Here is a 15,933-nt window from a genome sequence, read left to right on the forward strand (position 1 = left end):
AAATATATTTTTTTAAAGAAGAAAGTGCATACAACCCATCAAAGAATGTCAGCTTTGAATGTATGAAGATTCAAAGTAGACATCAGCACTAAGACTCTGATTGAAATTTTTCTTTAAAATACAGATTTTTGTGAGGCACTTAAAAACTTCAAAACACTGTAGACTATCATCTCAGACCATACTATTTCTTTCATCTCATAAAATAAATAAGTTCAAGTTTTAAAAACTGAGCTATAATTTATAAAAATAAAATTTATAGATCTTATGGTTAGTTCAATTTGACAAACATATACATTCATATGGGCATATCCAAATCAATGAGCAGCATTTCTATCCTGTTAAAAAGTTCCCTTGTGTCCCCATCTAGTCAATGCCCTTCCCTGCTACTGCACCCCAGAGGCCACCACCACTCATATTCAGATCACCAGAGATTAATTCTCAAATGGAATCATACTGTATGTAGTCTTCTGGGTCTAGTGTCTTGAGCTAAAGAATCTTGAGATGTACTCATGTTGTGCATATAAATTGCTTATTCTTTTTATTGTTCAGTCATATTTTATTAATAAATGTATCATAATTTGTTTATCCCAGTGGTTCCCAAACTTTTTGATCTCAGGACCCATTTACACTTTTGAAACTACAGAGTTCTCAAAAAGCTTTTGTTTATGTAGACTATATACACCAATATCCCATTATCATATTATAAATCAAAACTGAGAGATTTTTAAAGTACTTATTAATCCATTTAAAATGATAAATCCATTTCACGATAACAAAAGGAAGAGAAGGGTAGGTCTGTTGCAGTTTTGTAAATCTCTTTTAATGTCTGGCTTTAAAAAGACAGCTGCACTTTCATATGTGCCCCTGCATTCAATCTGTTGCTATATCACGCCTTAAAGCAGCTGGAAAACTTCACTATTCACTCTTGTGAGTGAAAAAGGCAAATAATGTCTTGGTATTATTATAAAAATAGTTTTAATCTCATGGGGTTTTGGGAAAACAGAACACACTTTGAGAAATGCTGGTTTATTCATTCATTCACTGGTTTAGCGACATTAAGGTTGCTTCTAGTTTTCATGTCTCTTTTCCCTGGCTATGAATGGCACTGTTGGGTTATAACTTTCTAAGAAACTGTCAAACTGTTTCCAGAAGTAGTTACATCATCTTCTGCTCTCACCAGCCAAGTATGAAAATTCCAGCTGCTTTACATGCTTGTCAGTCTTTGTAGTTAATCACTCAATTGTGTGTAGTGGTATATCACTGGTTTTAATTTGCATTTTGCTGATGCCTAATTGCACTGAGCACCTTTTCATGCACTTATTGACCATTTTGATATCTTCATTTGTGAAGCATCTTTCCAGCCTTTTGACTTTTTTTAAAGTTGTCTTTTTACTATTGAGTTGTAAGAATTCTTTATATATTCCAGACATTAAGTTTTTTGTCAGACATATGTATTACAAATATTTTCTGTCAGCTTGTGGTTTGCCTTTTCATTTTCTCAATGGTGTCTTTCGATGAACAAATTTTTTTAACTTTAAAAATTTATTTGAGATACTATATTATTGGGGTATAATTTACATACAATATAATGTGAAGATCTTGAAAGTTCAGTTCAGTAAGTTTTGAAAATTATATTCATCTATATAATCAAACCCCCAAATAAAATATAGAACATTTCTGTCACTCCATAAAGTTCCCTTATACATTCTTCCAGGCGATTTCCCTTTCTGCCAGAGGCAAGGACTTTCTGATCTTAATCCTTAATGATTACTTTTTTCTATTCTTGAACTCATACATGTGGATGTGTTTTGGGTTGGGCTTCTTTCACTCAACATAAGATTCATCTGTGTTTTGGGGTTTATCAGTACTTTGGCTTTTTTTTCTCTCCTGCTAGGTACTAGCTATTCTATTGTTTAAATACCACAGTATGTTCTTTCATTCTCTTCTTGATGGATGTTTTATTTATCCACCCCTGCTTCCCATTGGAGAAGGAAATGGCAACCCACTCCAGTGTTCTTGCCTGGAGAATCCCCCAGACTGGGGAGCCTGGTGGGCTGCTGTCTACGGGGTAGCACAGAGTCAGACACGACTGAAGTGACTTAGCAACAGCAGCAGCAGCTCCCCATTTTGGAGTTCTTATGAATAAGAGTGCTATGTAAGCCTTTTGGGGGAACATATATTTTCATGTGTCTTGGATAAATGCTTCAGAATGAAATTGCTAGGGTACAGATTTAACTTTTTAAGAAATTGCAAGAAAACTTTCCAAAGTGCTTAAACACATCTTATACTCCCAGCAGCAAATTATGAAAATTCCATTTCATGCACATGCTTGGCAGTCTTCTGCTTTTAGCTATTTGGTGTGAGGGAGCATCTCATTGGGGTTTTAATTTGCATTTTTGCATGACTAATGGTAATGAACTTTTTCTATACTAAGTGTTTGTTTTGATGTTTTTTTTTTTTTTTTTTGATGTCTTTTTTGATGAAGTGTCCTTGGAAGTTTTTTTGCCCATTTTTCAATTTGACTTTTACTATGCCGTTATAGGAATTATCTATATATCCTGGATATAATACCTTTGTCAAATGCATCTGTGTGTGATTATGTGTGTGTATGTGTGCCTTTGTGAAGTAGGAAATATTTTTTCTCAGACTGTGGCCTCTCTTCTCAAATTTTAAATGGTGGCTTTAAATCAACAAAAATGTTTACTGTTGAACTCCAGTTCATTATTTTTTTTCTATTATAATTAGTATCTTGTGTCCTGTCTACAAAATCTTTGTCTATATCATGGTTGTTTAGAGATTCTCCTATTTTTTTTTCCCAGAAGCTTTTATTTTTATTTCTATGACCCATCTTGAATTAATGTTTATGGTGCGAGATAGAAGTTAAGGTTCTTTTCTATTTTCATACAGATATTCAACTGTCCCACCATTATTTGTCGAAAAGCTGTTACTTTTGCACTGAGTTGCCTTGCTTTGTTGAAAATCAAGTTTCAGCACAGTGTGGGTATACTATTGCTTTTCTATTTTGTCATTGATCTGTTTGTCTAAATTTATGCCAATATCATACTGATTTAATTTCTATTGCTTTATAATAAGTCTTGAAATCATGTACTGTAAGGTCTCCAAATTTAGTCTTTAAAAATACTGTTTTAGGTATTCTAGGTTCTTTGTATTTTCATATGAATTTTAGAATTAGACTGCCACTTTCTATTTTAAAAAGTCATTTGGGATTTTGATTGAGGTTGCACTGACTAGAGTTCAGATTGGTTTCAAGAGAATTAACATCTTAACAATATTAAAATGTTCTAATCTACATAGAGAAGTACATAGTTCTCTCCATGTATTTTCTGTCTTTAATTTCTTTTTGCAAAGTTTTCTAGTTTCCAGAGTAGAGTTTTTGTACATCTTTTGTTGAATTTATCTCTAAGTACTTCATATTTTTTATGCAGTTGTATAGATTTTCTTTATAAATTTCATTTTCTAATTGTTTCTTGCTAATAAACAGAAATACAATTTGCTTTTTTATGTTAACCTTATACCCTATGACTCTGTCAAATTCAAGGATTTAAGGGGAGTTTGTATGCAGATTTTATGTCATCTCCTTTTGCAGTTCCCTCCTTTCTGGGATTTTCTATTTCCACATCCAGCTACTCTGGCAGCCCCAAACTCTGATCTCTTAACTCCTCAGTCCAATACTGCTGCTTTTTGCTTGAAATCTATATGCCATGCCAGGGGACTAAGAGTGCCTATGAAGGAAAAACTGGATAAAAGTGGCCCTCACTCAGTGTGGTCTCTATCTTTCATGAGATGTAGTTCTTCCTGCATTAGGTCACTCTCAAAGGCCTTCAAAACAATTATGTTTTTGTAGTTTGTATAGGGCTAATAATTGGTATTTTTTAAATATAAAAATATTTAATTATATCAGTTTCCTATCAACAAACAAGTCATTGAAGGCTGTTTATACTGGCCATTTCCATGGTTGGCAGGAGGCTCTTTCACTAAAGGATCCCATGGTTTCCACTGAACCGTTTTTCTTATCAGGCTTAGTTCCTTTTCAGCTTGAAGAATTACCTCTTTTACTTGGCCACCCTGAAGTTGCTCTCCTAGTTTTTTAACATCTGGTTCCGCTTTAACCATACTCAGCTTCTCATTTTTAATCTGTTCTGTATACTTCCTATATGCTGCATTTTTTAGGGATCTGTCCAAGAACATCAAGAAACTTTGTATACAATATTTTTAGCCTCTCATGTGGAGTCTTACATACAGCTAATCCCACAAGGTCAGCGGTCTTCAGCAACCCCGCCATGAGAGCCATAACTGGTATTGACAGGAGTGTTAGTCTGATACAAACTGCTCTACCATTACCATAAGTTAGGAATATATCCAAATTTAACTTTAAACATTTGATAGATCTCAAATTTGCTCAACCTCTAAGCCAGGTCTTTATTGGCTAATATTAGCTGTAAAGATATCTCAATTTTCTTTCTTGAAATAATAATCTGAATACTTTTAAGAGGATAGAACTAGCTTGAGGTGTGTTAGCTTGAGGTAAACATCCTATGAACTTCCTTCTGGATCAACTGATTGATTCTCTGTCTTTTTGCCCTCCTGATCTTTGGGCTGTGCCTCACAAATCAACTAGCCCCCTTTTCTTTAGAAATTCTCCCTCTCTGGCTTCTCTGATACAGCATTCTGTATGCTTCTGGATGCCCCTTTCCTGGTTTTCTTCATTCCTTCTTCAGCCATTACTTCAGTTCTTGGCTCTTATTTTTCTTATCATAATGGATATCTCAGGAAAACACCTATTTAATTGCTCCTGTAAAGAATGCTTTTGTATGTCATAGGGGACTCACTGAGTGTGAACTTCAACCAATCTGAAGGTCCTTCACAGCAAGCTGTCATAAGAGGGTATTTGGATGAGTAAATTGTTCACATTGCTTTACTCTGCACTGAATTATTTTTTCACTGGTGATGCAGAGGAAGGGAGAGAGGAAGAATGGGAGATTGAAGGCAGAAGGACTCTGCATTCTAGAAGTCTGAAGCATCTTTAGATTAGAAGTGGCTTTGTTATAGTGCTTCCTTTCCCAGTGGTGATTTACCAGGTGAATACAGCCTTTAAAGATGAAATGATAAAGATATACTACTTCCTCTTAACTTAGCAGGAACAAAATCAGAGTTCTTAAGGAACTCCTGCTAAGGAACATTTTAGCAGAGTTCCTGCTAAAATGATCTTTTTTCACTTATTTAAAAATAAGTCAATTAATGACAAAATACTTCCATTCCATGTATAGTAATTTGCTCTTACCTGTTGTTAAAATTAGTGCAGTAAGTGAGGTTTCTACAGCCCAACTGGCAAGGTTCCCGGACATCTGCTAAACAGGTCAACATAGACACTTCCACTGGATTATATTCACAAAAGCGATCAAACTCTTGCCAACTCTGTGTATTGCCCCAGCTCATGCTATAGAGTTTAGTACACAGTTCTCTGAAACAAAAGCACAAATACAGAAACATACAGATCAGCCAAATGAATATTTGATTTGCATAAAACTTAAACTCTATGAACTGTGCTTTAGAACATAAATGAAAAAAATATACAAAGATCAAAAGACTAAGACCTATCTTCTAGAATTTAGAGCCCCCAAAAGTAATCTTTTACATGAAAAAGTTAGCTTTCTTTTATTATCGATCTCTTTTCTTTGCCATGGTTGCTAGAAAGCTTGGTGTTCAATTTAATGTTTAATCATATTTGTACATCCTTATTCTTGGCACAAGTATTCCCCTCTATATTTCTGATCTCTCTTTTACCTTTAAAGAACCTGCCTGCAAATACAGGAGACATAAGAGATGCAGGTTTGATCCCTGGGTTAGGAAGATCCCCTGGAGGAGGGCGTGGCAACCCACTCCAGTATTCTTGCCTAGAGAATCCCATGGACAGAGGAGCCTGGCAGGCTATGGATCATAGGCTTGCAAAAAGTTGGACACGACTGAAGCTACTTTGCAGCAGCAGCAAATGTAAAGCACATGGTTCTGCTTCTACCAAGACATAGTCCACTATATTTATGTTCGTCACATGAGGCAAAAATGTAACTTGATCCTCAGACTCCTTTTAAGAAGCATTATAGACTTAAGTTCACTAGCTTCTCCCTGAAAAAGTATCCCAAGCAACTTATAGTCCTTAAGATATACCAAGACAGCCTATATATATAGGCTTTAAGAATTTCAAAGCTGCTATAAACTATTATATATAGCAATATATACTATATATATTATTGTAGTATGCATGTATTCTTATTTCAGTACTCGCTAATTATAAAGCAACTTCGGTGCATATATATATAGCTGAAACAGAATCAGGATCATTTCCAAAGTGATTTCACATTTTATACTCATTAATTTTTAACACTGATAAATGTAATAAAAGTATAAAAAAAGTAATACGCAATATAAAATTTTAATACTACCAGAATGTACAAAGTCACAAGTAAAAATTCTCCACCTCTGTCACATTTTGACTCTCATAATTACCTCTATGAGGAGGGTACCTTTACTTTTATAAGTTTGCTCATTCACTTTACCAACATTTATTGCATGCCTATTTTATGTGAGGCCCTGTTCAAGGCACTGGCTATGCAGTGGTGAATAAAAGAAACAAAGTCCCTACTCTCAGTGGAGCTTACACATCATGGGGATGAGAAAGCTGAGGTACCTTGAGGTACCAAGATCCAACAGGCACCTGGATCTGGAAAATCAGTACCTTCTCTAGTCCTTACTTTCTGTATGACCTTGGACCTTGTTTAATATCTCAAGTTAGTTTTCTATATATAAACAAGAATTAACACAAATTGACATCAGTCATAAGATGATACCGGCCTTGTCAGATTTCATGAAGATGAACAAGATGAAAGTGAAAGCATTCAGTAAACCATAAAACCTTACATCAAGATAAGAGATGTAGTGTTTCTTACCAAAATTCTTCTTGGATGACACAGCCATTCCAATCTCCAGTTGATTACAGGGCACAACTCTTTAGTAGACACTCAAAGAATTATTCAGGATCCTTCCCAAATATATACATTTATAATTCCTATCAGTAACCCAATTTCCAATTATAGGACCAACTTAACTTCTCTTTTAGCCCTTCTGTTAATTTTCTTTGGATGTTTTCCAAGTTTTTCATATCTTTGGCAAAGTTTAATGAGCTATTCTAGGCACAATTTTTTGATAAAGTCTATCCAATTTAGGAAACACAGAGGAATTTCCCGTTGGTCCAGTGTTTAGGACTCCATGCTTCCACTGGAGGGGGCCTGGGTTCGATCTATGCTCAGGAACGAAGATTCCCACCCCCCACCCCCCCCACCACCGGCAAAAGACTGCTTCACTGTTTGTATGTCATATTTATTCAGGATATTACAGTAACATGTGGTACATTTTCACCCAAAATATCTCTAATAAAGCAAACTTCTGTGTTCTACCATTACTTTATCTCCATTTATTCTTGTCTCTAGATTGTGTTTCCTCAAGCCTACACAAATAGTATTGTTAGTTTTTTATCCCTAAGTGTATCACCTAAATAAATGCCAATACACTGCTGTCTAACTCCGGATACAAGTGTCAACTCAGGTTACTCACCAATATACACAAAGAGTTGATTAAGTTCAAAGTTTCATAGTTTAACAAAAAGAATATCTCTTAGCTGTCAGGTCACAACATCTACATTGTAGGCTTACTTGAGGATAACCTCGAGGGTAGAATTCATATTGCATCATCTTTAAATATTTAATGCCCTGCCAATGCTATTCCTCTCACTCTAAAACATAGTGCTTTTAGCTCAATGTACAAAAACAATGTTCTATATATACATGATGCTCAATAAACACCTGCTGGATGAAAGAATGAGGGATTTTATATCTTCTGAACTCTTTACACAGTGCAAGAATATAACACACATTTCCTTAAATTCATTAATTAAAATGCTATTTTCTACTGGTTTTAATAAAGGAAAATGAGATACTGACCTACATGTTGAAGTGTTTGCTTTAGAACAACAATGCAGTTTAGCACCATCAAGGCCTGTAGAGGGAGGAGGATGCAGAGTGACTCCAGGGTGAACAGACTGTGAGCTTTCAAGAAAACACTGCCAAAGTGGATCCTGAGGCAAAGGCTGGGTCTTACAACCCTCGATGAGGCCATCGACAATCTCCATTTCTGTTTTCTTAGACATCAGAATTCTCTTGCAGGCACTTTGGCAAGCATGATCTTCAGCTCTGTCACAGCAATACAAACCTACAGTTTTGGAATAGAAGTGGATTAATTAGCTGGTTTTATAGCATGCACTGCTCAGGCAGAAGAATCAAGTAGTATACTGGAATCCATTACTACTCTGAGTCATGTCAACATCTCCAGGATATTAAGCCTACCAAATTCTCTTTCCATTGCTTTGCAGTGTAGCAAACAAGTGAAAAGCTAAAGGTGGACTAGGTATCTATTATCAGATTCTCCACTGTGCTCATTCATGGGCTCTCTAGCATCATTCCTAGATAAATGAAATATCCTCTTACACCAAAGAGGTCCTTACCTGCAAGGTGTTTTATGTTCCTGGAAAGGATACAGTAGGTCAAATTGGAATTATTTCATGCTAGAAACAACTACGTAAAAGGATCATGTTCTTGACATAATGAGAAAGATGACTAATTTTAATAGCAATAATCACAAATACTGTATTTCATCACATTCTGGGATAAAAAGATTTATAAATCTGTACAAATTAATCTAAGTAGTAATTTAAATAATACAATAACAAACTCTGACAAGGCATAAGTTTGTTATACTTTTCTATAAAAAACTAGAAAGCAAGTGAACACTTTCAACCAGACTATAGAATTCAAAGGGCTTCTTTGAAGTAGTTTTCTTAGGAGTTTGACTTCTTAAGAAGCCTATTCAGGAATATCTGTTTGTAGCTTTCTTTTCCAGTTTTCCTATATATTAGCACAGACATTTGAGATGGTTGTTCTTTTACCCTTAAAACATTTTCTGCCTTTTTTTTTCTTTTGACCTGCTATCAACTTTGCTTCAGCAGCACCTCTCCATAGCCTAAATGTCAGTGAAGACAGATCTCTCTTTAAAATAAATGAATGTTATTTGCAGCAAGTGCTTCACCCTCTGATTTTCCTCACACAATCACAAAATGTCATAAGCCTTAGTTAGAATCTGGCCAAACAAGGCATAGCACTGCTTTTGAGTTTACAAAAACAAGTCTTTGAATATCCCAGTGTAAGTCAAAACACTGGCATCTGGCTTACAAGCCTTTTGCCGGTTTTGCTTAATTAGTCAGTTACTTTAAGTCTGATCACCTCTAAATGAAGAAAATGATTTATAGGCTTTACAAAGCTGAGATTCTGAAGATCCCATAAGGTGCAAGTTCATCAGGAGGCCCTGACTTTTGAAAAGTATGAGAATCTCATTTATACTGATATTTTTATTATAAAAGTAGCAAATGTTCATTGGTAAAATTCAAATATTACACATCCAAACAATGTGGAACAACTAGGTATTAACTAAAAATGAATCTTACTATATACATTTAGTTCTGCAACTTCCTTTCCTTGCTTATTACATCTTGGACTTCTATAATAAATATACATTTTTTTCTGGTATTGTAGTAGATTTACAGAATTGTGTTAGGTCCAGGTGTACAGTAGAGTGATTTGGTTATACATATATTTTTAAATTCTCTTCCATGTTAGTACAAGATATTCAATATAGCTCCCTGTGCTATATAGTAAATCTTTGTTGCTTATCTATTTCATATATGGTAGTGTATATCTGTTAATCTCATACTCCTAATTTACCCTTCCCCACACAACCTTTTCCTTTGATAACCACAATTTTGTTATTGGTCTGTGAGTCTGTTTTATAAAATGTTGATTTGTATTATTTTTTTTTAGCTTCCAGATAAAAGTAATATACTATTTCTCTTTTACTTCAGTTAGTATGAAAACCTCTAGCTCCATGCATGTTGCTGAAAATGGCATTATTTCATTCTCTTTTATGGGTAATATTACATTGTATGTTATCACATTTTCTTTATCCATTCATCTGTTGATGAACACCTGGGTTTTTTCCATGTCTTGGTTATTCTAAATAATGCTGCTTTGGACACTGGCATGCATGTTTCTTTTCTTTTCTTTTCTTGTTTTATGTCAACATTAAAACAAACAACTAGATCAATACAGGTAATAATTTAAAATCTTAATATATGAGAGCAAAGTATCAGCTCTATAGCCCTGGAAAAAATCTTTACATTCACCAAAAGACACCCATTATATCTGTTTTGTGTATCATGATGCTTCTTATCTGTAACGAATCTCATACAGAACAATGAGTACTGGGTTGCAAAAGAGGATTTATTTTTGCACCTGTCTATAAAAGTCTTTGTCTACAAATGAAACACAAGTGCTAGTATGTTTCTTTTCAAATTAGAGCTTTCATTTTTTCCACATATATATCCGGGAGTGGAATTGCTGTTCATATTTTTAGTTTTTTAAGGAACCTCCAAACTGTTCTGCATAGTGGCTGTACCAATTGAAATTCCCACCAACAGTATAGGTGGCTTCCCTTTTTTTCACACCCTCTTCATGTATTTTATATATATATATATATATATATATATATATATATATATATTATATTCATGTATTATTTGCAGACTTTTTGATAATGGCCATTCTGACTGGTGTGAAGTGATACCTCACTGTAGGTTTTTTTTCTCTCATTGTAGTTCTGATTTGTTTTTCTCTAATAATTAGCAATGTTGAGCATCTTTGCATGTGCCTGTTGACCATCTGTATGTTTTCTTTAGAAAAATGTCTATTTAGGCCTTCTGTATATTTTTTGATTAGTTTATATTTTTTGATATTGAGTTGTATGAGCTGTCTACATATTTTAGAAATTAAACCCTTGTTGTCACATTCTTTTTCAAATGTTTTTCTCCCAGTCTGTAAGTTGTCTTTTTATTTTGTTTATGGTTTTCTTGCAAAAGCTTATAAGTTTCATTAGGTCCCATTTGTTTATTTTGCTTTTATTTCTTTTGCCTTGGGAAACTTATCTAAGAAAACATTGTTATGATTTATGTCAAAGAATATTTTGCCTATATTCTTTTTTAGTTTTATGTCATGATGTCTTATAATTAAATCTTTAAGCCATTTTGAGTTTATTTTTGTGTATGGTGGGAGGCAGTATTCTAACTTCATGGATTTACATAACATACATCTCCCTTTTCGCAGGTTGTATAATGTTGTTATTATAGAGATATGTAGTTTATTTAATCAATTTTAATCAACACCCTATTGGTGGATGTTTAGGTTATTTCTAGTTTTTCTCTATTAATAGCAATGTTGTAGTAAACATCCTTTATATGAATAGATGTGTTTTTACAAATTTGTGTTTTCTTAAAGGACAAATTCTGAGAAATGGAATTACTAGATTAAAAGGTATGGTTATTTGAAATGCTCATGGTCATAGCCCAAATTCTGGCCCCCTCCCCAAAACACCCATACCAATGAATTCTCCCCCTTCAGGATAGAGAGGGCCTGTTCCTTCATACCTTCAACAGCTCTGTCTTTCTTGGCATCTTTTAGCTAAGACAAAAATGACCAATCTGCCAAATCTAAAGACCAAAGGAGATCTGGGTTTCCCAAATGACCCAGACTATAGATATCTTCAAGAATTTATTTCCTTTTTACAAATTATTTTACCAAAGATTGAAATGAGAGGAATATATATGGCTTTTACTTACTATCTGTTGGGTTCCTCATTGGATAAGATTGGGTGTAATTGTTCACACAGTGTATTAATCGTGGACTAATAGAGGCACAATAATTTTCCACTGCTTTGATCTGAGAAGGACCAGGAGAAGAATCTGTTCGAAAAATGGCTTGACAGTATTCTCGGCAGTTTGTGTGATGACCTGCATAACTGCAACAAACTGATCCCACTAGAGGAAAAAAAAGATGACAGTGAAATGAAATCAGCCATTCGCTAACATTCAATCATCATAATAATGATGAAACAATTTGTGTCTTTTTGAATTTGAGAAATAAAACCATGCCATGGAAGACATGTACTTAAAGTCAGAACTACTGTAAGCATAGCCATGGGGACATTCAGGTGGTCACTGGTCTGAGAAAGTCATTTTTTGTCAACTTATAGTCTATAATGCAGTGGTCCTCAGCAGGAGCAGTACCAGCCCATGGGAGAACTTGAATGCATGTGGAAGTATTTCTGGTTTTCATAATAACTTGAGGATATCTGCTGGCATTTAATACATGGGGGTCTGGGCTGTTAAATGCTCTGCAATGTACAGGACAGTCTCATACAATCAAACTGTCTCACCCATGGTGAGAACCACCAGACAGTTTCTTTCCATGTCAGATTAGTAGAGATTCATAAACAAAGCAAAGCAAAGCAAAAAAAAAAAAAATTGAACATACCAAAACAACAAAGCTCCAAATAGCTCCTTTATAAAATAGGACCGATAAAAACTAAGAGATATCAGGATCATTTCATAAATTTGCAAATTATATGTGCCTATCTTGAAATAAAATCCCTAAAGTTCTATGCTGTTTAAACATCTCCAAGATTAGGACTAAATTGAAAGTTCTCAACTCATAACTGATATGACCTGCTTCAATACTGAAAAGTAAAACCCACATTTGAAATAAGTGATTCTGGATTTACATATTTTTAAAAATCAAAGTAGACTGTTTAATTTATCTGGGAAGACCAGGATGAGTGGCTAGGGGTGAAGATGTGGGATTTATAATGAAGAGGAGCAAGAGGCCCTCACAGGAAAGGCTAAGGGATCTGTGGGAGGCCAAAGGGAGCCAAAAAGGTAGAGGGATGGCCATAAAAGGTTAAGAAAAAGGCAGATGGGAAATCTCTGATAATTATTAGGGATGGTTATATAGGAACCAGACTCAGGTTTCAGTGACTTCTATAGAACAGGGAATTCAGGTGGCTTCCAGAAATAATAATAATGATAAAATTATATACAAATGAACTAAACTAGTACTAAACTAACAGCAAGACAAGCCTGTTTTCATTCACAGCTACATTTATCACTGTCAACCTCAATGAGGCTAAAACTGAGGGTAGAGGTGATGGATGCTGAGGACAAAGAGACAAGAGAGAATGGGAGGAGGAGTCCCCCATGAGGCTGGCTTCCCTGCAGTGTGGGAGGACATAAAATTATGTGTCAAAGACTATCTGGGAAATGTTGAACTAAATCCCAATAAAAAAAGGGTAGCAAATAAAGTACAGACAGATAATGTTTCTGGTATTTTAATACACACACTACCAAGCTCATCTAAACAACTCTTTGTTCCTTGATTGCGTTTCCCCATTTCCAACTGCTCTCATTGTTTCCTTCACCTATGTCCTTCCTCCCATCTCTACTGTTCACATCATGTCTGTCCTTCTAGGCCCAGCTCAGATACCAACTCCACAAAGTTACTTCTAAGCACCCTGCAGGAGGTGATCTCTCCTTCCTCTGAACTCCCACAGCACGTTCTCAGTAACTCAAGCCCATACCTACCACGTCCCAGGGTTCTTTGTGTACAGATTATGCCCTCCAAGATGTGTATCTGCCCTGCACAAAGCAGGGCAAGCAGTCAGTGAATATCTGGAAGCAACTGAGAGGTAGCACTCAGCAACTGCTACATTATTTTACATCATATTATGTGTGCTCAACTTCTGAAAGTTATCCAAATGGGGCATGATCTTCCTCTAAAACACCCAGCACTATTATCTGCTTTGTAAATCTCCAACTAAGACATGGGAATTGTTAGAATTCATGAATGGCTCGACGCTCCAGAGGAAGCAGCCTATCAGAATCCTGCTGTGCACATTCCTTCAGATGGTTTAGCAACAGTCTGTTATAACAGCAAAGTGTTGGCAATATTTATAATAGCTAAATCATATTCTGTAAGCTGTGTTTTGCTCTTTGGATTGCTGGTATTGCTGATAATATACTTACTTTCATTTCTGCTAATGCAACTGAAAAGAGCATTCTGTAAATTAAAGAAAAACAAATAAAAAATTAACAACCACACAGAATTTCTAATTTTATTCCACTTTATAGTTATACAGAAATCTGGATATCAAACTACTTAATCTTTCTCGAAATCCAAGATTGAGAACAAAGAAACTATGATATAGCATCCTGGTGAAAAGAGAAACCATCTTCAAATACATTAAGAATATAAAAAAGCTTTTAGAAAATAATAAAGGATATTTAGGGAAATACATTAATATATTTCATATAACCACAGTATTTTAAGAGTTGAAAGGACTTTAGAGATCACTTCTAATTATACTCAAACATGGCCATACACTAGACTCACCTGGGCTTCCTAGGCTTTACCCTAGACTACAGAATTGAAATCAGGAACGAAGCACAGAAATCTAAATTTTAAACAAGCCCTCAAAGATGATTCCTCTATAGCCATCCTAAGGACCACAGTTGGGGGATCTCTCTACTACTTTACAGATAAATAAAACATTTCCTCAGCAAGGAAGAGACAGCCCCAAGTCACAGAGCAAGTCAAAACTAGAACCTGAGACTACAATTAACGTAACTAGATCTCTTAGATCATGAAAACATCACCCTGGCTTAAAATCATTGTAAGGAAAATAAGAAACAAGACAAAAAAATTTCTGGTAGAAAGTGAGTCGGATGATCAGGGCTTGTTGGCTAAGATTAATATCACTCACATTTGAAAGAGGATGAATTCTTAAAAAAATATGTTGTTGTTGTTCAGTCCCTAAGTCATGCCTTGACTCTTTGTGATCCCGTGGACTGCAGCACGCCAGGATTCCCTGTCCTTCTCTATGTCCTGAAGTTTGCTCAGACTCACGTGCACCGAGTTGGGGATGCCATTCAACCATTTCATCCTCTATTGCCCCTTCTCCTGCCTTCAATCCTTCCTAGAATCAGGGTCTTTTCCAATGATTTGGCTCTTTGCATCAGGTGGCCCAACTACTGGAGCTTCTGTATCAGTCCTTCCAATGAATATTCAGGGTTGATCTTCTTTAGGATTGACTGGTTTGATTTCTTTGCTGTCCAAGGGACTCTTAAGAGTCTTTTCCAGCACCACAGTTCGAAAGCATATAGGTATAAATAAAAGGTAGATAGAAATCAAGGGTACCCTTATTAATGAATACAGATGATTTTGGCTTTTAATTGTAACTAACTTCCAAGCTGCCTATGTGATCTGGACTTATTAAGGGACCAGCTTTACTGACATTTAAAACTTAGCTTCAAGGATCCATCTATGTAGTTGTATGAAGCTGTGCTGCATTTTCTCTACTATATAATATTCTACTGTAGGAAAAAACCACACTTTGACTTATCCAAAGCAAAACAAAATACTAGGACCCATAGATAAGGGTCAATAATTCACTCAGTATGACTTCTTTCTGCTAGAGGCCTCATCAAACAATATAAAATAGTGAAAAGTAAGTATTTTTGGTATTCTTTAGTAGTGGTCTGTTTTATATTTCTCTTCATCCATGTTTCTGTATTTTAGTTTAACTTTTTAGCTACCTATTATAGGTAGCCCTCAATTTTGGTTCAATGGTTTTATGAACACTTTCAATAAAATGACCTAAATCAATATTAAAAAGTCATCTGTTACCAACTTTCCAGCCCCTCTTGACTGGGTTAAAATAAAATCAATAAAATTCTCATTGTCTTTCTCCTTCTAATATGCTGGTTGTTCCTTTAGGTTTTAGCTTTTTTGGTCCTGTTCCTAAGGAAGTATGGTTATTATCTTGGTGGCCACCCTAGGTTGCACGGCCTGATTTCCATTTTTGTTCTTCTTCCAGTTATTCTTAAATTCTCTAGAGCTGTAGTTCTGAAGTGGAGGTGATTGTGTT

At 35.2% G+C, this 15,933-nt stretch overlaps 1 protein-coding gene, 1 non-coding gene and 1 pseudogene across 2 annotated transcripts in view; all 3 read right to left on the reverse strand.

Annotated features, from left to right (window-relative positions):
• RECK (reversion inducing cysteine rich protein with kazal motifs) overlaps positions 1-15,933 on the reverse strand; it is an 81,209-nt gene that overhangs the window by 28,932 nt on the left and 36,344 nt on the right. Inside the window, exons 7-10 of the mRNA XM_070375659.1 lie at positions 14,033-14,066; positions 11,795-11,992; positions 8,016-8,283; positions 5,303-5,482 (exon numbers count right to left, since the gene is read on the reverse strand). Coding sequence (XP_070231760.1) covers positions 5,303-5,482; positions 8,016-8,283; positions 11,795-11,992; positions 14,033-14,066 — 680 coding nt within the window. The remainder of the gene's footprint in view (positions 1-5,302; positions 5,483-8,015; positions 8,284-11,794; positions 11,993-14,032; positions 14,067-15,933) is intronic.
• On the reverse strand, positions 3,956-4,303 carry LOC102281494 (NADH dehydrogenase [ubiquinone] 1 alpha subcomplex subunit 5 pseudogene; annotated as a pseudogene).
• LOC138989037 (small nucleolar RNA SNORA40) lies at positions 10,339-10,457 on the reverse strand. The gene has a single exon (XR_011465280.1). It is a non-coding gene; the product is annotated as a small nucleolar RNA SNORA40 (small nucleolar RNA).

This window comes from Bos mutus, chromosome 8 (genome assembly GCF_027580195.1).
Source record: "Bos mutus isolate GX-2022 chromosome 8, NWIPB_WYAK_1.1, whole genome shotgun sequence".
NCBI classification, from domain to species: Eukaryota; Metazoa; Chordata; class Mammalia; order Artiodactyla; family Bovidae; genus Bos; species Bos mutus.